Raw genomic sequence first — 21,851 nt, 5'->3', positions numbered from 1 at the left:
GCCACTGTGCAGGCAGGAGATCTGCTCTCATGCCATTCCTCCCAGCGCAAACGTGAACAGCCCAGGCCCTCAGGCTCTCCTAGCACAGGCAAGGATGCAGAAAGGGGCTGAAGACCCAAACCAGCCATGGTTTAATGATGATTTGGCAGTGCTGGATTAATGACTGGACTTGATGATCTTAAAGGTCTCTTCCAACCCAAATGACTATGGTTTTAGCTTGGAGAGGAGGTGACTAAGGAGTGATCTCATATGAGTATGTGCAGGGTGAGTGCCAGGAAGCTGGAGCGAGGCTCTGCTCGGTGATGCCCAGTGACAGGACAAGGGGCAATGGGTGGAAGTTGAGGCTTAGGAGATTCCATGTGACCTTAAGGAGGAATTTTTTTCACTGTGAGGGTGACAGAGCACTGGAACAGGCTGCCCAGGCAGGTTGTGGAGTCTCCCTCTCTGGAGATACTCAAGAACCATCTGGATGCATTCCTGTGTGATCTGCTCTAGGTGATCCTGCCCTGGCAGGGGGGCTGGACCAGATGAGCTTTTGAGGTCCCTTCCAGCCTCTGACATTCTATGATGGGACCAGAAAGGAATCCACTGACTCCTTGTCCCTCATGCAGGGAGAACCAAGGCTGCCAGCCAGGTTACAGGGAGCAAGGACACATATCCTAAGTTCTCCCTCTGCTAAGAGAAGGAATAAAAGCATTAAACAGCAATAAGGAGTTCAGTGCTATGGCAAAGGTTAGCTCAAAGGAAATGCTTGTGGAAAGAGGATTCTTCTTGAGAGATGGAAGGTGTTTGAAAACACCTAGATGGATGAGAAGACACCATGTAAAAAGTGCACATGCAACACTACCTCCTCACAGGACCTGTCCCTGAGAGGTGCCAAGCACCCAAGCCCACAGCGCCCACTCCTACCCACGCTGCCACAGGGGTTCTCAGACTGTGGCAGAAACCTCTAAGACAACCCTGGCAGCTTAGTGGTGACCAAGCACCTCCCTACCTGGCTCTCTGCAGATACAGGATGAATAGGAGTGAGGTGGAGCCACCCCTGCCCTCCACATGGGCATCAATAGCCAGGACCTGCAGCCATAAGAACGGGTGACGGTGCCAGCTGCCCTCAATGCCCGCAGCCCCGCCGAGGTGCTGCCAACCAGCAGCAAGCTGCTAGCAGATGGCAGAGACACAGGGAGGGGGCACGGCAGGAGAAGCTGCTGGTGGCTCTGGGAAGGGATGGTCAGAGCCGAGCCGGTTGTGTCCCGGCCGACAGCTTGCATATGGATAAACAAGCAGATAATTACCGGTTGGGAAGGGGGGAGGGGGGGCAGAAAAAGCCAGGGCTGCAGCAGCGTCCTCCCGCTGCCAGCTTCTGCAACACCAGCAAATTACTCACCATAAAAGCCCTGGCTAGAACCTTGCCTTAGATCCAGCTGGGAAAGTGTTTATCTTGATAGTCCCCAGATTAGGGGCATCTGGGGGGGGGCGGGTGTTGGCTTTTCTATCAGTGAGCAATTTGGAAAGGGAGGGGAGAAAAAGAAATCCAATCTAACAAAAGTGACAACTCAAAACCCACCCCTCCAACCCCTACCAACCAACCAACAAACAAATGAAGGGGGAGAGAGACAATACCCAACAGCTTGCAGGGTTTCCAGGCCTCTGCCAGCTGGGAAGCTGAGCAGTTATGAAATATGCATCTCAGTGAACAAAGCCCAGCCAAACCTTGGGTGCTGGAGAGCTTGTAACCCTTTCCTGGGTGCTGGAGACAGACATGGGGAGAGGGAGATCACCTCCCAGAATGCCAGAGGGATAAGGGGGACAAAGAACAGGAGAAAAAGCATCTGGGAGTGTGGGTAACTCAGGTGCTGGAGAGTCTGTCACCCTCTCCTGGGTGCTGGAGACAGGCATGGGGAGAGGAAGATCACTTCCCATCCCCACCCCAGGATGCCAGAAGTGGGGAACAGAACAGGAAAAAAGACATCTGGGACTGTGGGTAAGGTGACAGGCTGCCTGTATGGTCAGAGGGACTCAACAGGCAGCTGAAGGTGGGTTAAAAGTTTAGGAGCCCTTTGGAGGTGAGCAGGAGCAATAACTGCTGCTGCCTCGACATTCACCCCCACACCTCTGTGGTGGGCATTAGAGAGGTGGGCGCTGGTCTCTTCACCCAAAGGACAACCCATAGCACAGGAGGAAATGGCCTCCAGTTGCACCAGGAGAGGTCTAGGTGGGACATGAGGAACAACTTCTTTCCCTTGAGAGTTGTCAAGGCCTGGCCCAGGCTGCCCAGGGCAGGGGTGGAGTCCCCATCCCTGGAGGAGTTTCAAAGCTGTGGAGATGTGGTGCTGAGGGGCATGGTTTAGTGGTGACCTGGCAGTGCTGGGTCAGTGGTTGGACTTGGTGTCTTAAAGGTCTCTTCTAACCAGAACGATTCCATGATTCTGTAATTCATTCTTCTGCTGATCACCTACAGGGAAATGTCAAGTCAAGCCTGGGCAGTGACCAGGAGAAGGTAGCAGTGCCAGGCACAGCCAACAGCCTGAGCACAGGTGGCTGTGTGTCAGCTCACAGCCCCATTTAGCAAGGAAGTGGCAGCAGAACCAGCAAGAAAACCTGAGCAAACTGGATGCAACGGAGCATGAGGCTCACGAGAGCTGCAGGGAGATGAGGAAGGCTGGACCGTTAGTGTGAAAGGAACCCAACACTCATCAGGGGATGGGAAAAGAGGAAGAGAAGAAGAGAGATCCAGCAAACTTCCAGCTAAGTAGATTATTGATCTTCGGGGTGTGCCAGAAACCAGCTTTGCACATTACAGCAGTCCCCTGCTGCAAGCCCAGGCAATTACGGGATGGCAAAGCAGAAACTTGCTCCCCACCTCCCTGCTCCCAGCACCACACACCTTCCCCTGCCATCACCATCGTGCTGCCCAGCTCCTGTTTGCATCTTGCACAGAAATATGTCCAAAGAGTGATGCTGGAAAGCCGCTCTGTGGAGAAGGAACTGGGAGTGCTGGTGGACAACAAGCTGCCCATGAGCCAGTAATGCGCTTCATGGCCAAGAAGGCAAATGGCTACCTGGGGGACACAAAGAAGAGTGTGGCCAGCAGTTCAAGGGAGGGTCTTCTCCCTCACTACTTTGCCCTAGTGAGGCCACATTTGAAAGAGTGGCTCCTGTTCTGGGCTCCCCAGTTCAAGAGAGACAGGTTACTACTGAAGAGAGCCCAATGGATGGCCACAAGGATACTGAGGGGCCTGGAACATCTCTGTGAGGAGGAAGGTCTGAGAGCCCTGGGGCTGTTTAGCCTGGAGAGGAGCAGCCTGAGCAGGGGGTCTGATCAATGCACAGAAGCATCTATAGGGTGGAGGTCACGAGGATAGGGCCAGACTCTTTTCAGTGATACCCAGTGGTGTCCAAAGGGCAAGAGGTACAACCTAGAACCCAGAAGCGTTCATCTGAACAGAAAAAGACACTTCTTTGCTGTGAGGGTGCTGGAGCCCTGGAGCTCAGAGAGTTTGTGGAGTCTCCTTCTCTGGAGACACTGCAAAGCCACCTGAACACTGTGATCCTAGGCAAGTTGCTGTGGGAGACCCTGCTTTAGCAGGGTGGTTGGACGAGGTGATCTCCAGAGGGCCCTTCCAACCCCTCCACTGTTCTACGTTTCCATGACACGGAAGGACGCAGCTGCGATGCCCCAGGAGCTAGCAGGAGAGACAGTGTTAGTGGGGGAGAAACAGATTGGAGAAAGGCTGTTGTCTTCTGTTATGGAGAAGGAGCAGGAGGCAGGACTTCATCCCAACAGAGGCAGGGAAGGCAGTGACCTCGTGAGGCTGGGTACAGCACCGCAGAGCACTTCCCTGGCAGAGGCAGCAGCTTTTTCCCTCGCGCACTGCAGTTCTTCCACACGGCAGAGCAGAGGTGTGAACGCCTCACAGATTGCCCTGACAACGTGCCTAACCCCTGGCACCAGGATCACCTGCTCCAGGAGCTGAGAGGCTGGTGAGAAGAGATGGCTTGGTGCCCAGCTCCTACGTGGGTGCTCAGCATCCCACTAGATTTAGGCAGATCTCAGCCCTCTGTGATGCCAGGCACAGATGCCCCAAGGCTGCCTCATGGCGTGGTCCCATGCTGTGCCACAACCAGGACCAGCTCTGGCTTGGCAGTTTCATAGTCATAAAGGCTGGAAAAGACCTCTGAGATCATTAAGTCCAACCACCAGCCCAAGACCAGCATGACCACTAAGCCATGTCCCAAAGTGCCACATCTACATGTTTTCTGAACACCTCCAAGGATGGGGACTCCACCACTTCCATGGGCAGTCTGTTCCATCATGATCTGTGCAGCAGCACAGACAAGCACTGCATTTTCCATCCCTCTCCTGAAAATCACCATACAACTGAAGCAAAGAGCAGGCACTCCCCAGGAGCTGCTTGCTCCCATCAATCCATCGTGTGACATTTGGTAATTCTTCATTGCACCAACACCAAACCGAAGGCAAATGCCCAGAGCAGGGAAGGGTCTGTGGATGCTCCTATCAGACCTGAGCAGAGCAGGTTCTGGGAGGGCTGTGTGCCTCCTGCCACCAGCTCCACCACTGCTTGCTTTCCACCATGATGCCTCTGCCTTTACCAGGGCCACAGCACAGACTCCCAGCCCTCACCTGATATGCTGTAAGCCTCAGAGCCTCCTGCAAGGGAGGGGAGGAAATATTCAACACTTCTCATAAGAGTCAAGAAAAAGGCCACACTGGAATCATTCAGTGGGCACAGGCAAGGACAGTGACACCAATCAGGTCTTCTTAAGGGAGGACATTCTGCCCCTCTGCTTCACTCTGCTGAGATCCCACACCTGCAGTGCTGGGTCCAGCTCTGGAGTCCTCAGCACAGGAGAGACATGGAGCTGTTGGAGCAGGGCCAGAGGAGGCCACAACTATGGTATGAGGGCTGAAACCCCTCTATGTGAGGACAGGCTGAGAGAGTTGGGATTGTTCAGCCTGGAGGACAGAAGGCACCAGGGAGACCTTCTGGTGGCTCTTCAGCACTTAAAGAGGCCAGGAAAAAAGCTGGGGAGAGACTTTCTAGCAGGGCCTGTTGTGACAGGACAAGGGGTGACGTTTTGAACTAAAAAAAGGGAGATTTAGACTGGAGAGAAGGAGAAATCTGCCCTGAGAGTGGTGAGACACTGCCCCAGGTTGCTCAGAGAGGTGGGAGATGGCCCAGCCCTGGAACCATTCCAGGTCAGCTTGTTTGTGGCTCTGAGCAACCTGCTCTAGCTGCAGATGTCCCTGCTGACTGCAGGGGACTGGACAAGATGAGTTTTAAATGTCCCTTCCAACCCAAACTATTCTATGATTCTCATCCTGGGGACAGCCTCTCTGCTGTGCAGGAGCTGATTTTAACCAAACCAGGTCTCTCTTTGAGTGGTGAAGCATGAGGAGCACTCAGAGTGTCAGATCCTCCTTGTTTTAAATAAAGGCCACTGCCATGCTCTCTCCTGGCATCAATTATTAACCGAGCATGATGTGCGCCGTGTGCCAGCCACAGCATCTTGGGGTAGGAGCAGGGAGCAGGTGAGGCTCTCTGCCTGTGACCACAGGTGTGAAGCAGTTAAATGACACTGGTGCTGGGAGAAGAGCTGTGTCACCACGGCTGCCACCTGCCCACCAGCCTGGAAAGTCACACTCTGTACCCGGGCTGCATTAAAAACAACCTTCTGGCACCTCCACATGTCCATCTGAGAGCAGGGACCATTTTTCCCAACTCACCACAGTCCTTCTGACTGTTCTAGGGACAGAGGCAGCCAGCTCTGCCCTGCTCCTGGATATGCTGTGGATGTCCTGGAGGTACTCAACTAGGCAAAAAGCAGACAGGACCATTTCTCTCCCTCCAGCCTGAAGAAATTCCCAGTTAAACTGGGATAAGGGACAAGGTGGGTGAGATGGTGACAGGAAGGGATCAACCTCCCTGTCAAGCAAGGACCAACCTATCAGCCAACACCCAGAGGCAAGCTTTACCACCTCCCCACAGCCTTGCTGGCTGACATCTTGAGAACTCACCAGAACATTCTAAAATGCCCCAAGGGGGAGCCTGATGGAAAAGCAACCATCAGCAAGGGGCGTGGGGCCAACAGCAGCGCCGGGGAGACCTCCTGGGAGCACCATGAGGCAGCACATGGATCTCAGCCACCCATGCTGGGGGCTGAAGGGTGTGTGAGAGAAACAACTGGGATGCAAAGGTGACTCCTCTGCCCCAAATACAAACGTGAGCAGCCTGCAGGCAGGATAAAGAGAAGTTAGGAAGAACTTCTTCACCATGAGGGTGGTGAGACACTGGAACAGGTTGCCCAGGGAGGTGGAAGTCCCATCCCTGGAGGTTTTTAAGGCCAGGATGGATGGGACTCTGAGCAACCTGATCCAGTGTGAGGTGTCCCTACCCATGGCAGGGGGTTGAAGCTAGATTATCCTTGAGGTCCTGTCCAGCCCTGAAAATTCTACGATTCTAAGTTCTGTGAGTCTCAGCTCACTGGAGCTCAGGGGGGTGTTGGGCTTCCAGCACCAGACAGAGGTCGTCTGTGCTCCCCTTCTCAATGCAACCAGGAGGGAAGGGAAGGAGTATTGAGCAGAAAAGAAACATTTGGTGTTGCTCCCTCTCATAATTCAGAAGAACAAGATCCATATTTCACCCTGAGAGTAGCTGCACTTTGTGGGGGGGGGCCTGTGTCTGGGACCTCATTTGTAAAGCACCTGGGAACCCCTCAGGGTGAGAAAAGCATTAGAGGACCATTACTGAAATGGACATGTTGTATTTTATCTCTCACTTCCACACAAGAAAAAACAAGGCCAAGGGCTAACTCCAGGATATCCAACTTCTGAGATACCAGAGCTGCTGGTGCTGACACCACTTGGCAGCTGGAGATTTGCATGGAGCTGAACTCTCATGGAAGCCTGATGGGCTGCACCCTATGCCATTTTGAAGTGGTTGCAACTCTCAAGGCCACCACTCACAGAATCTCAGAATCCCAGCATTGGAAGGGACCCCTGGGAATCATCTAGTTGAAGCCCACTGCTAAAGGAGGGTCACCCACAGCAGCTTGCCCAGCACCACACCATGCAGGTAGGTTTGGAATCTGTCCAGAGAAGGAGGCTGCACAACCTCTCTGAGCAGCCTGCTCCAGGGCTCCAGCATCCTCACAACAAAGAAGTTTCTCCTCAGAAGTCTTCTCTCCAGCCCTGCCTTTCCAATTCTCATTGCCAAACCCCTAACCAAAGCCAGTAAGAGAACCCCAGACCCTGCTTCTAGGAGAAATCTCTAGTCCTCTCCTCCAGACTATAGATATTTGGTGACTCTTTAGGCCAGAGATGGCTGCATCTGAATTCCTCTTGCAGTAGACTTCATCTCTGTGTCCTGGCTTTCAAAGGCAAGGATCATCTGGTCCAGCCAAAGGATACAAGAAAGAGAAAATTCTAAACAGCATCATTGAGCTCCTGGGAATAACAGCAGTGCAAAACTCAGCCCTTGGAGCTTCAAAGAGCTCCAAGAGAGAGAGAACTTTTCATACCTCACAGAATAGAATCATCTCAGTTGGAAAAAAACTTGAAGATCATCAAGTCCAACCACTAATGCAACACTGCCAGGTCACCACAAAACCAGGTTCTTTGAAACCCCTCTAGGGATGGGGACTCCACCACTGGTGCAGGAAGCGTGGGCCAGGCTTTGACAACCCTCAAGAAGAAATTGTTCCTCATGTCTAACTGAAATCTCTCCTGGAGCAACTTGAGACCATTTCTTTTTGTTCCCTGGGAGAAAAGACTGACTCCTGTCTACCTCCAACTCCTTTCAGGGAGCTGTAGAGAGCCAGAAGGTCTCCCCTCAGCCTCCTTTTCTGCGGGCTGAACAACATCAGTTCTGTCAGCCACTCCTCGCAACACCTGGGCTCTACACCCTCCACCAGCTTCTTGCCCTTCCTTGGATGTGAAGGGCACGAGACAAGACGAAGCAGACAAGAACATGGCTGAGCACTACCTGTGTGCTGTTTTCATCTCCCTGAGCGTGGATGGCGTAGGAGCGATGACCGTCCTTCAACGTCTCGCTGGCGATGCGCACTTCCACCCCTGGAAGGGGGCTGCCCACAGAACCTAGGAAGGAAAACAGCATTGGAACAGTGGATGGCCTCTGGGAAACAACCAAATCAAGGATGCAAAAGAGCAGCTGCTCGTCTATCAACAGCATCTGCAGACTGTGCTGGCACTAAAGAACTTCCTAGCAGGGGGCTACCCTTCAGGAAGGCTTCGATCACGTCGTATGTCTGCCTGCAAATGTCACCATGGTGCAGTACGCCGTTGTTCGCTGAGCAGGCAGCACTGGAAATGCTGAGGAAAACAAATGTGTCTCCAGCCCTCAACAGTCTCTCTTGGCCAATCTTTGAAGGCATCAGCACAGCTTTGTAGCTCAGTAACGAAGCTGTCTTTGAAAAAAAGAAAAGGCACCACAAAACCCACACAAAGGGTGAAAAGAAAGAGCAGGATGATTACTGCAGGGGCTCGCTGCTCTCCATAGCTGGACCTGGCAGACAAGATGAAGGCTTAACACTGTGAGAACTGCCAGATATTGGCTCAGGTTTATGAGACATCAACATGCTGTACATAAAGCATCACAGGAGAAGAGCAGAGATCAAACCCACACTGCTCTGCCACAGGTTTCCATTTTCAAAGCCAGGGAATCTGACGCAGCATCACGAACAAATGCTATTAAGCTCCACGATTGTTCCGTGACCCAGAGCTCCCCAGTCTGCAGCCTGCAGCATTTCCACCCCCTGCTTTTGTGCCTGCTCTTCTCAATGAGCATCTGAAAGTGCAGAAGAAAGGGTGGCTTCACTGCTGTGACCTCTGTTTGATGGGGGGAGCTCCAGGTTCAAGCAGCAACCAGGAGCTGTGGGCATCTGCTGGCTCAGCAGGTCCCATTCTGCAACTCAACAGCATGAGACAGCTCTTGCTGCAAGATGACACCCAGAACTGTCACCTCCTGTGAGCAAGGACAGGGACATCAGCATGCAGCAACTTGTGGCTCAGGAGGGTTGGACAGGTGTGAGCTTAAATCTTTGTGTGTTTTGAGTGAAGAACAATTCTCACTCTGGAAAGTCTCGAGCTGGTGATGCTTTCCAGCTCTGCTAGGATCTGCTCAACACTGGAAAACTCCCAAGACAGGGTGGGCAGGACCCGGAGCTCACTGCTCTCTTCCCCTTGTCATCTCTATTTCAGGCACTTAGGTTCAAGTAGCCTTTTCCCTGTCCTGGTCTCATTCTCCTCACCAAGCCCTGGAGATCTGCTCTCTGTGACATCATGATTTTGTTTGCTACACTGGTCAGTTGCCATGGCAATTGATATGTCGTGGTAGCCCAGATTTATGGCATCCCTGCAGGATCAGCTACGAGCAGATGGGCTACGAGGGAGTGAGATTTTATTGCAGTGAAACTACCCCAACAATTAGCAAAGCTGGCAAGAACTAAGCAGAAAGCGACGTGGCAGATCTGTGATGTGTGTCTGTGCAGCTTGAAATTGCTTTTGGCGGTCAGGTCAGTCAACACAGGTCCTTCTCTCACCACAAGCATTGCTTGGGTGGCTCTCACCTCATGACCAAAGACTGCCAGGAGTCAGAAACAGAGAACTGCAGCAAGGGAAGGAGGGAGAAGCACAGAAGCATAGAATCACGGAATTGTTTTTGTTGGAGAAGACCTTTAAGATTGTTGAGTCCCATCATGAGCTAACTCTGCCAAGTCTGGTGCCAATTCTTGACCCTCAGCAGCACATATGTGTCTTTTCAACACCTCCAGGGATGGGGATTCAACCACCTCCTTGAGCTGTATGTTCCAGTGTTTGAGAACCCTTTCAGTGATAAAGTCTCTTCTATTATCCAACCTAAACCTCCCCTGGTGCAACTTGAGGCCATTTCCTCTCATCCTGTGGCTTTCAGGCAGCTGTAGAAAGCCAGCTCTCCCTTCAGCCTCCTCCAGGCCAAACAACCCTAGATTCCTCAGTTGCTCCTCGCAAGACCTGCCCTTCACACCCTTCACCAGCCTCACTGCCCTTCTCTGGACTCATTTCAGGAACTCCATGTCCTTCTTGGAGTGAGGATACAAAACTGAACCTAGCACTCAAGGTGTGGCCTCACCAGTGCTGGGTATAAGGGGATGATCCCTGCCCTGGTCCTGCTTGTCACACCATTCCTGCTACAGGCCAGGATGTTACTGGCCTTCTTGGCCACCTGCAGACACACTGGCTCATCTTCACCTGCCTGTCAATCAGCACCCTCGGTCTTTGTCTACTGGGTGTGGGCCAGGAGGAGAATTCACCAGGAGAAGTTCCTGGAGATGCCATGAGGTATTTAAACAGACACTGCCAAGCCAGGCTTGCAAAGTTCATGGAGGGAGCAGTAAGCAGTGCAATGAGCTGCCACGGGCTCTCACAGCCTGGAAGCCTCCCTGGAAGAAGCTTCTGCCCTCCACGCACACCTCAGCGTGGAAAATCCAACGGACTGATGGGCAGCAGGACTTGATGGTTAGTGCCCACAGCCTGGAATACCAAAGAGCAGCACAGCACTGTCGAACACCTCTGAACACACAACGAAGGCAATGTGTTCCCCACGCAGTGCTTCGGATCCACCAATTTACTTCCTACTTGGCTGAAGCAGAAGCAACAACGTAAAAAGAAGTCCCTCATGGGGAGCTGCTCCCTCACATCCAGCATGGAAAAGGCTTTCTGGTCTTTAGGAAAACTGACAAACTTGGAAATCAACAGCTGCAAGGGCTGAAAACGCTCCTGACAGTGATTTGAGCTACAGGAAGCTGACAGCATTCGTAAATTCCACGCAAAACCAAGGACGAGAGCTCCCGGAGCCCGTCCGCCCCGCCAAGGCACACGCCGCGCCGGCTCCAACAGGTCAGCGCAAGGCTGAGCCTCCTCCCAAAGGAACGGCACCGGGGCGGGGGGTGATGAGACGGGGGTCAGCACTCAGCCCTGCCTTCCTTCTGTCCCTAGCCATAATCCCGAGGGGAGAACCGAGGAGATATCCTTGCTCCTTTCCCCTCTTCCCACCCCGCCGCGATTCGCCCCCTCCCGCACGCCGGGCAGCGCTGGCAGGGGGCCCGCGGGGTCAGCTCCGCCGGCTGCAGCGCTGCCGCCGGCAGGGAGAAGTGACACCATTCTTCCTGCACCGCTCCTTCTCTGGTTAAGAAAGTTGTCAGCTCTTCCCAGATAAATTTAATTGGCCCTGCGGTCTGTGTCCTTTCGGTGTCAGGGGACTCCGGCGCTGTTACGCGCGGTGGTGTCCTGGGAGGATTGAAACAGGCCAACGATAAGGCACTCAACGATCTCACTGTCAACAAGACACGGAGTCCCCGCAGTAGGAGCTATTAGCTGCCTCTGATCTAAACCTCCAATTAAAGTGGTGATTAGGCCCAGTGAGGCATTCTCCAGCCATGAATTATTCATCTCCCTTCACAGGAACAGCACCGGGGGGATTAGAAGGAGAGCTGCTGAAAACAGAGGCATTTTAAGCAGGGGTTTAACCATCTACAAGCAAACATTTATCTTTCCAATCTTGCCTCCTTTCTTCTTCTGGAAATTGAAGTTGTGTGTTGTGCCCTCCCCACCTTCTCCCCATGCCCCTTCAGACTTGTGCCACGCATCCACAGACAGTCGTGGTGACAGGGGCAGGAGCTGAGGACTCGAGCCTTCCTCAGCCAGATCAAACCGTTGGAAGCCCAAGGATCTCTCCTCAGACGCTCCAGAATCACAGTCCCAGAATCCCAGATCCTTCAGTCCAACCTCAGGGTCACTCACAGCAGGTTGCTCAGGCTCACAATGTCCAGGTGGCTTTAGAATCTCTCCAGAAAAGACTTCAAAATCTGTCTGGGGAGCCTGCTCCAGCACCCTCACAGCAAAGAACTCTCATTCCATTCTGATGGCACCTTCTGGGTTTCAGTTTGTGCCCACCACTGCCCCTAGCCCTGTCACTAGGCACCACTAAGAGCAGTGAAGCAGCAGAGCAGGATGTGTGTTGCTTCCACTCCAGGAGAGACCCTCTGGCCAGGATGAGGATCACTGGAAATAGCCATGGGGTACAGTCATACTTGTGTCACCCCTTGTCCCAAATTAATCACTTTGGACAGTGTGCAGGCCTGTAGTCACCACTGCCTGGCATCCCTTCCTGCAATGCCACTGACACATGAGGGCTGCTCTCTGCATGCTTCCTTCCTCCTCCTCAGTTTCTCTTCCCAGCCCATCACTGCTTTTGACTCTCAGGTGACTCTCTCACACTGGGTATTTACTGGTGACCCTACATCCCAGTCTCTAATGGGCTACTATATCAAGAGCTTTTTCACAGCTCCAGTAAACTGTGCCTCAGCTTCCCCCATCTGCTTCCCCACCAATGCTTCCTGCAATAAATTAATCAAGCCTATTCAATCACAGCCTTCTTTCTGCAAGGTCTCCTGCTGATCCACACCTCTAGGAGATCTTCTCTCCCATCCTGGGCTGCAGAGAGCCCCTGGACAGTGGCTGGAGTGGTGATCAGCCAGGTTTTACCTTCAATCCCTCTGCATGTAGCTGCTTGAGCTGTCCCTAGCACCCCTGCAGATCTCAGTACTCTTAGGCACCCCGTCCTAGCTCTGTTCAGGAGCATGGCCACCAGCTCTGCAGGAGAAGCTGCCCTTCTAGGTGCCAGCATCTCTCTTACCCATGCTGTTTTCAGTCTTATTTCCCTATTCCTTTCATCTGAGGAATTCCTAGAACCTCCACTCATTGAAGATAAAAGAAAAGCAAATACACCAGGCTGTGGGGACATTCAAATGAGGTCTGCACCCTCACCTTGAGGCATGGGGCTCATAGACAGTCTGAGCTTGTGGAGATGGGAATCTTGTTTCCATGTCTGGTTCCCTCTCTTGCCTTCAGGAGGAAGGGAAGAGCTGAGGGTGTCAGAACGACATTTACTCTGCAAAACTGAGCTCAAGGTTGTGTTTTGAGCTGCCATGAGGGTAGTGGAACAGGTTGCCCAGGGAGGTGGTTGGGGCCCCATCCCTGGAGATATTCAAAGTGAGGCTCGACAGGACACTGAGCAACCTGATCTCATTGAGGATGTCCCTGCTGACTGCAGAGGAGGCTGGACTGGATGACCTTTGGAGGGTCCTTCCAACCCAGACCATTCTGTGTTCTCAGACTGAGGAGCCAGTATAGAGGAGCTGCACCTTCTCTCCCGGTGTGATCCCTGCAGGATCACAACTTCTCCGTCCCCTGGGATGCCACAATGCCCATGACAGCCCCCCAAGGTAACATGAGTCCCCCAAGACCACTCATACAGTGCCACGCCTGCACAGACTGCATGTGGGGAGGAGAAGGTGGCACAGTGGTAGGTTGCTTGGCTGCCTGGCTGGCAGATGGTCACATTCCCAACCAAAAGGAAGGGGTGGTGGGTGGGGGACCTGATATTTTTAATGCCTCTGATCAATTTATTTCTAGGTTACATAAAGTAACCTAGAAATCGAGGAGAGTTGCAAAGTGTGGCTAAGAGAAGCGAGAGCAGACAAGGAGCGAACAGGACCAGAACGTACAACGAGGTGTGACAGCTTCTAATTCCTGAAGAGTCAAGCAACCTGCACTAAAATAAGAGTGAGCAGACATCCTATTTTCAGCCATCAGCACTGATCAGTTGGACAAGAACTGCTGTGCAGAGATTTCCTGTATCAGCACCACCCACAGACACAACTCCACAGAGCAGGAGCTGAAGGTGCGGCTCTGCCACAGTGCCTGAGCTAAGGCTTTGGACATAATAAGGCATCAGTATGGACTCAGCCTCCTGGGACAGAACAAACCCTGCACGCTTCATTGAGAGCTCTGCAGTGCCTATCCACCATGGCCAGTGATCCCAGGGAAGCCCACCAGCCACTTCCCATAGACCCATGATCCATGGATGGTGGCGTTGAGGGACATGATTTAGCACTGGCCCTGGTGCAGTTAGACAGTGGCTGGACACAATGATTTTGAAGGTCTTGTCCGACCAAAATGGTTCTGTGATTCTACATCCCCTCCTGAATTCCTAACACCAATTCCCCTACCAGCATCTTCCAAGCCTTGACAACCCTCAAGGGGAAGAAACTGTTCCTTGTGTCCAATCTAAACCTCCCCTGCTGCAACTTGAGACCATTTCCTCTTGTCCTGTTGCTTGTTCCTTGGGAGAAGAGACCAATCCCAACCTGGCTCCCACCTCCTTTCAGGGAGTTGTAGAGAGCCAGAAGGTCTCCCCTCAGCCTCCTTGTCTTTAGGTTGAACAATCCCAGTTCCCTCAGCTGCTCCTCATAAGACCTGTTCTCCAGACACTTCACAACTTCTCTGGACCCACTCCAGCACCTCAGTGTCCTTCTTGGAGTGAGTAGCGCAAAACTGAACGTAGCTACGCACGTGTCACCTTACCACTTCTGATGACAGACAGACAAGCCCAGCTCTGGTGCTGCTGGCCACGCTATGTCTAATTCAAGCCAGGATGCTGTTGAGCACACACATGAGCACATATTGGCTTATCCACTTCTGGGCTCCTCAACTCAAGAGAGATGTTGACATACTGAAACGTGCCCAGAGAAGGGCGATGAATCTGGTGAGGGGCCTGGAACAGCCCTGCGAAGAGCGGCTGAGGGAGCTGGGGGTGTGCAGCCTGGAGGAGGCTCAGGGGTGACCTCATTGCTGTCTACAACTACCTGAAGGGAGGCTGTAGCCAGGTGGGGTTGGGCTCTTCTGCCAGACAATCAGCAACAGAACAAGGGGACACAGTCTCAAGTTGTGCCAGGGAAAGTCTAGGCTGGATGTTAGGAGGAAGTTCTTGCCAGAAAGAGTGACTGGCATTGGAATGGGCTGCCCAGGGAGGTGGTGGAGTCACTGTCCCTGAAGGTGTTCAAGAAAAGACTGGATGAGGCACTTAATGCCATGGTGTGGTTGACTGGCTAGGGCTGGGTGCTAGGTTGGACTGGATGGTCCCGGAGGTCTCTTCCAACCTGGCTGGTTCTACAATTCTATGATCTTCAGACACTGTCAACCAACACCCTCAGGTCCTTTTCACTGGGCAGTTTCCAGCTACTCTGCCCTAAGCCTGGAGCATTCATGGGGTTGTTGCAATCCAAGTGCAGGAACCACCACCTGTTCTTGTGGAACTTCAGCTCACTGGCCTCAGCCTATCAATCCAGTGTGGGCAGATCCCTCTGTAGACTTTCCAATCCTTCAGCAGATCAACACTCCACAGCCAATCGCCTCCAAACAGTGTGCACCCTCTAGAGACTCCTACCTGGGACACGGACTCCATGCAAAGGGTTAGAAAGCGCCATTCCAATCTCAGTCATCCCATACCTCTCCAGCAAGGTGTGCCCAGTGATGTTCTTCCACTTCTGAAGGACAGGCACAGGCAGAGCTGCAGAGCCTGACACCATTAACCTGCACGGGGAAACCCTGTGTAAGAAAGTCTCCAAGATCGCTTTTGCTCCACACAGTCTAAGCCAGGGCTACAAAAAGCCTGCTCCTACACTAAGCCCTAAGCCACAAGCCCCCAGAACCTTTTAACTGCTACCAAAGATGTTCCTCGCATGTAGAAGACTCTTTGGTAACAGGTTTTAAGCTAAGATGGGACAGCCTTCTAAAAGAGATCCTGCAGCACAGGGTTGCAGAACAAAGCTCTCAGTCATGTGTTATGCAGGGTGAGGTACACTGAGCACACAGACCCCTTCTGGTTTTACCATGCAAGGGTGGCTCTTAATTAAAAATGTCACCTTGATTCTTGTCAAAGAGACTGTAAAGCACAACAACCAGCACGGCAAAGAGGTGATGCTGAAAAGGAAACCTCAGCAGATCCACTATGGGGACAGCCAGCCACCAGCAGCCCCTACTCAGGGGAGTACTGGTCACCTACCTGATGTTCTCCTGGCAGAAGGCACGCACAAAAGCCTGGACTTGAGGCTGAGAGAAATTCTCGTCATAATACTCTATTAACTTGGCATAGATGGTGGGCACTGCCATGAAGACACTGATACGAGTAGCTTCAGGGCTTAGGAGCCTCTTCCAAACCTAGAAAGGAAAGGGACATACACACATAAAAATTCAATTCCAAGTGTAGAATGAAGGCATCTTTTGGGGCCTTCACACCAAGGAGGACACTGAAGTGCTGGAGTGGGTCCAGAGAAGGGCAATGAAGCTAGTGAAGGGTCTAGAGCACAAGTCCCGTGAGGAGCAGCTGAGGGAACTGAGGTTGTTCAGCCTGGAGAGCAGGAGGCTGAAGTGAGGAGTGCCATGGCCACATGTTTTTTTTTAACACCCCCAGGGATGGTGACTCCACCACCTCCCCAGGCAGCCTGCTCCAACGCTTGACCACTCTCTCAGTAAATACTCTTCTTCTAATATCCAACCCAAACCTCTCCTGAAGCAACTTGAGACTACTTTCTCTTGTCCTGTCACTAGTTACTTGAGAAAAGAGACTGACCACAATGGGTTCCAACCTCCTTTCAGGGAGCTGTAAAGAGCCAGAAGGTCTCCCCTCAGCCTCCATTTATCCAGACTCAACTACCCCAGTTCCTGCTCCTCACAAGACCTATTCTCCAGGCCCTTCACCAACTTCAGTGCCATTTCCTGACCATACTCCATCACCCTTCTTGTTGCGAGGGACCTAAAACAGAACCCAACACTCAAGGTGTGGCCTCACCAGCGCTGAGGCACTGCAACCGAGCTCATTCCTTCCACACCTCACCACTCTTCCCACTGGGTGAAGCTCTTCCCAAGACAGGAGTGATCCAAAGCCATCAATAAATCACCACGGGGCACGGTGACGGCCACCTCGTTGCCTTCGCTCCGGTCCCTGCCCCACTGTTGACAAATGTATTTGCTAACAGCTCCTGACAACGGGCGCTGCCTCTCCCCTCCCTGCCTGCACACGCTCAGCTGCACACAGGGGGGCCAGGGAAGGCAGGGATTGATTGAAGGTGAACAAGTGAATCTCCTTCATGCTGTCACTCTGCCCCCGTCCCCTCCGTCCTGCTCGCTTGGGCTCTATTTCATTACTTTCTACTTCGCTGCGCCGGCGTCACCTCCCTCCCCCCAGCATCACTCACTCGACTGCTTCAGAACAATCAGCTCCTCAAGGAAAAAAATATCACCACCATCATCATGTTGTTCTTCTTAATAGAGAAGGACACAGCCAACAAAGGCACCATCCCACCCAACAGAAGGCAGCTCATGCTGCCGCCCCAGCCTGCAGAGGCTCCTCAATGGGGAGGGGCAAACGGACACGGTGAAAGCTCCCTGGGAACCTTGCGAGCTGGGATGTGAGGCCTGCAGGATCTCCTCAGCACCAGGAAAAGCACAAGTGGAACATGACTTGCCTGGAGTGATGTGTGGCAGGCTCAGAGAACATCATGTTCCTGTGCAGGGATCCCTCCTACAGCACAGAATTGTACCAGAGAACCACCAGATCTTTTTGGTTGGAAGAGACCTTGAAGATCATCAAGTCCAACCATGAATTGAGTGCTGCCAGGTGGCCACTAAACCATGTCCACATCATCACACCTTGGAAACCCCCCCAGGGATGGGGACTGCCCTAGGCAACCTGGGCCCTGCAGACATTGACAGCCCCCAAGGGGGAGACATTGCTCCTCAAGTCCAACCTAAATCTGCCCTGGTGAAACTTTGAGGCCACTTCTTCTCACCCTGTCACTTGTTTCCTGGAGAAGAGACCAACCATCACCTCACAACCAAGAGCAGACCATGAAACATGCCAGAGCAGGCACAGTGACATTTAGAAGGATCTAATTCCTACCATACTTTTCCCACCCTCTTTCCCTAAAGATCTTTCTCTCTTCAACCCTTTAATACCTTTCCCATTTGAGGCAGCAGGCTGGAGAAGGACCTCTCCAAATCCACAGACCTGCTCTCCTTAGCTCCCAAGAGCCATTCGCTTGGGCAGGGCAAGACATGGAATGGCAAGAAGGGATCAGAACTGTGCCAAAAGGATTGAAGTGAGACAGATGCTTGGAGCTGCTCAATCCTTGCTGTGTGATTTTTTTCTGCCTTCCCAAGGCCAGAGCAGCTGTGGGGAGTGCAGGCAGACTTCCAGTCTGGCCACACAGCAGTTATTTTCACACAAACTTGGATTTGAGAACAAAACAAACCCATCACTCCAAAACACAGCAGATCTCTTTGCACCTCAGAGTCCCCTATCCTCACTCCCCTGCTCAACTCCTGCCCCAGATAAAATCCTCCCTAGAGCTGCTCCAGCCACAGGAGCTGTGTTTTTGTGTCAGTCCAACCCGCCCCAGCAACAGCCCCTTCCCTGAAGATAAGCAGCTGCCTTTGGATTTGTGCCACCAGCTGCCGGGGAGATCTGCTGACAGCCAAACATCTCCACCTGCTCTGCTCCTGCTCAGCCAAATCTGGATCCTTCTCTTGTGTTTTAAGGGTACTAAGCACCAAGCCAGGGTACAAAGCTGGCAGCCCCAAAGCTGTCCAGAGGGCTTGTTGCTGCTCAGCCATCTGGAACAGTTATTTCTGTTTGATAAGTAAAACTTCAGGCTTAGAGGGAAGGATCTGGGACAGCCTCGTTACCTGGGACTAATCAATCAATCCCAGGGCTCGGACAGGCTCAAGGCAAGAGGCCAGCTTTGCCCTCCCAGCACCTCGTCCTCTGACACCAGCAGGCTCAGAGCAGCACAATCAATCTCCCCCTCTGTTATCCCAGGTCTCACCATTGCCACGTCAATAACCTGAGGACAGGGCACTGGCAGCACATCATTTCTTTTTCTTCTGCTCACCTGACACCTCAGAGCTCCAAGGGCTTTGAAAAAGCCATGGATCCTGGAGGTCTCTGCACCAAGCACCCATTGCACACAAGGGAAGAAGCAGTTTTGTGATGGAGTATCTTCAGGAGGTGGACGAAGATTCTTCCCTTTAAGATAAACAGGGGCTAGGAACACAAAGTTTCCAAATGCAAGAAGGAAACAGAGTACTGGCTTCAGTCTTGTTCAACACCTCCATCAGTGACCTTCAGCTAGTTGGCTGACAATGACAGACTGGGAGCAGTGGCTCAGCCCCCATCAGGCTGTGCTGTCATTCGGTGAGCCTTGGACAGGCTGGAAAGTTGGACAGAGGGGAACCTCATGAAGTTCCACATAGGCAAGGAGAAGGTGCTGCACCTGGGGAGGTGCAGGTGAGTTACCAGACAGGTGAGGAGGTGACTGGCTGGAAAACAGCTCTGCAGAGAAGTAGTGCTGGGGGACAACGAACTGCCCATGAGCCAGCAATGTGCCCTCGAGGCCAAGAAGGGCAATGATCTCCTGTGGTGCATGAAGAAGAATGCAGCCAGTAGGTGGAGGGAGGTTCTCCTCCCAGTCTGCCTCGGTAAGGCCACATCTGGACTACTGGCTCCAATTCTGGGCTTCCCAGGTCAAGAGAGATAGGGAACTACTGGAGAGAGTCCATCGGAGGCTGCAAAGATGCTGAGGGGCCAGGAGCATCTCTGTGAGGGGGAAAGGCTGAGAGCCCTGGGGCTGTTCAGCCTGGAGAAGAGCAGCCTGAGAGGGGAGCTGATCAGTGCTCACCAAGAGCTAAAGGGTAGGGGGCAGCAGGATGGGGATAGATTCTTGTCAGTGGTGCCCAGTGCCAGGGCAAGGGGCAACAGGCACAAACTGGAACCCAGAAGGTTCCATCTGAACAGGAGAAGACAATTTTTTGCTGTGAGAGTACTGGAGCCCTGGAGCAGGGTGTCCAGAGAGGTTGTGGAATCTCCTTCTCTGGAGACATTCCAAACCTGCCTGGACATTGTGATCCTGGGCAACCTGCTGTGGATGACTCTGCTTTAGCAAGGGGCTTGGATTAGATGATATCCAAAGGATCCTTCAAATCCACCCCACACTCAGATTGTGCAAAGAAAAGGAGCAGCTTCCCATCAGCAGTAATAGCAGAGCAAGCCCAGTGCAGGCTTACAGGACAGCACTGCCTGAGCCAGCAAAGAGGGAGACCTGTCCCAAGAGCTTCACATTCCCAATTTGCTTCCCTTCCCACTGCACAAAAGCATATCTGGGCAATTCCATGGGCTGGGCAGTGGGATTTTGCCAGCAGTCAGTAAGAAAAAAAGGAAGAGAAAATGACACCAGTGCATACAAAACAACAGCTGTAAGATTTTTCCCACGTTATTTCTTCCAGCACACAGATGGCACAGGGAGGAACGAGGATAGAGGAACACACAAGCAGCTCCAGGATATGGCCCTTCCACCCAGCAACCTTCCCAACCAGCCTCAGGATCTGCCAAGATCACCTGAAGGAAGAGGTGCAAGCACAGAGGAGAAAAGGCAGTAACTTCTTTTCCTGTACAGAGGCTTCGCCCTTAGAAGGAGATGTAAAATACCATAAACTAGAGAGGAACCACCAAACCCACCAACACCTTGGGCATCTTCTGATGCCAAATCCTGCAAGGTTTTGCATGGTACACAACTCCAGATAAAACCAGCCAGAAGATCAGCAGGTGAAAAACCCTCATAGCTGAAAGGAAAATCCATGCTGAGGTTCCTTTCCCTATCAGAGCACAACTGGATAGCAGACAGCCCTGTGCTGCTGCCTCTATTGACAGCTACCACAGCTCCTCTCCTCCATTAAATTATTGGATCATTTTCAGTTGTTATTGGATTGTCTTTAAATCTCCTCCAAAGGTAGAACACCCTTAATGCAACCTTAAATCAGCCCTTTACCTCCCCTCTGCACCGTTTGTGTTCCGCATCGATTGCTGCCACGCAGGCAGCGCTGCCAGCCAGGAAAGAGGATGCCTGAGATTCTGGAGCACCTCAGAGAGCAACACAACAAGGTGGCTTCAGCCAAACCAGCTCCTCCTTTGGGGAGGCTTTGAGCCTAAAGCCCTGGATGGAAAGCTCCTGGAGCTATCTAAAGCTCCTGGCATGAAGGATGTTAGAAGCAAGCGTGGCCGTTAGGGTCAGGGCAGGGATTGTCCCTCTGTATTCAGCACTGGTGAGACCATGGCTTGAATCCTGAGTTCAGTTTTGGGCCTCTCGCTCTAAGAAGACACAGAGGTGCTGGAGCAGGTCCAGAGAAGGACAAAGTTAGTCAAGGGTCTGGAGAAAAAGTCTTTTGAAGAGCATCTGAGGGCTGTTCAGCCTGGAGAAAAGGAGGCTGAGGGGAGAGCTGTCTCTACAACTCCTGAAAGGAGGTTGGAGCCAGGTGGGGGTCAGTTTCTTCACTCAAGGAAGGAGCAATAGGTCAACAGAAAACATCCTCATGTTGCCCCAGGGGAGGTTTAGGTTTAGGAACAATTTCCTTCTCAAAAGGGTTGTCAAAGCCTGGACCAAACTGCTTTGCATAGTGGAGGAGCCCTCATCCCTGGAGGGGCTGCAAGGCTGTGGAGATGTGGCACTGAGCAACATGGCTCAGTGGTGACCTCGCTGCACTGGGTTAACAGTTGGACTCAATGACCTGAAAGGCCTCTTCCAACCTAAATGATTCCAAGATTCTGCAGGAGCACTGAGGGGCTGGCAGGGCCACACACCCACATCCAACTTTGGTTTGCCCCCAAATGAAGGCAGATGGGCATGACCCAAAATTGCCCAAGAGGAGACAGATCAAGAGAGGTGACTCTGACACTTTGCTTTGCTAAGAACTCATCTGTACTGTGTCCAGCTCTGCAGTCCTCCATAGAGGAAGGACATGGACCTGATGGAGTGGGTCCAGAGGAGGACCACAGAAAAGCTCAGAGGATTGGAACACCTCTGCTATGAAGACAGGCTGAGGGATCTGAGATTGTTCAGCCTGGAGAAGAGAAGGCTCTGGGGACACCTAAGAGCAACCT

At 52.5% G+C, this 21,851-nt stretch overlaps 1 protein-coding gene across 4 annotated transcripts in view; it reads right to left on the bottom strand.

The window, feature by feature from the left end:
• Positions 1 to 21,851, bottom strand: part of ACSF3 (acyl-CoA synthetase family member 3) — a 73,440-nt gene that overhangs the window by 36,874 nt on the left and 14,715 nt on the right. For all 4 annotated transcript variants that reach the window (XM_064160132.1, XM_064160131.1, XM_064160130.1 and 1 more), the window contains 3 exons: positions 15,924 to 16,078; positions 15,306 to 15,451; positions 8,004 to 8,116 (listed from right to left, as the gene is read on the bottom strand). In XM_064160132.1, coding sequence (XP_064016202.1) covers positions 8,004 to 8,116; positions 15,306 to 15,451; positions 15,924 to 16,078 — 414 coding nt within the window. The remainder of the gene's footprint in view (positions 1 to 8,003; positions 8,117 to 15,305; positions 15,452 to 15,923; positions 16,079 to 21,851) is intronic.

The sequence above is a fragment of the Pogoniulus pusillus genome, chromosome 20 (assembly GCF_015220805.1).
Source record: "Pogoniulus pusillus isolate bPogPus1 chromosome 20, bPogPus1.pri, whole genome shotgun sequence".
NCBI lineage: Eukaryota > Metazoa > Chordata > Aves > Piciformes > Lybiidae > Pogoniulus > Pogoniulus pusillus.
This window is presented reverse-complemented; position numbering and strand designations above follow the sequence as displayed.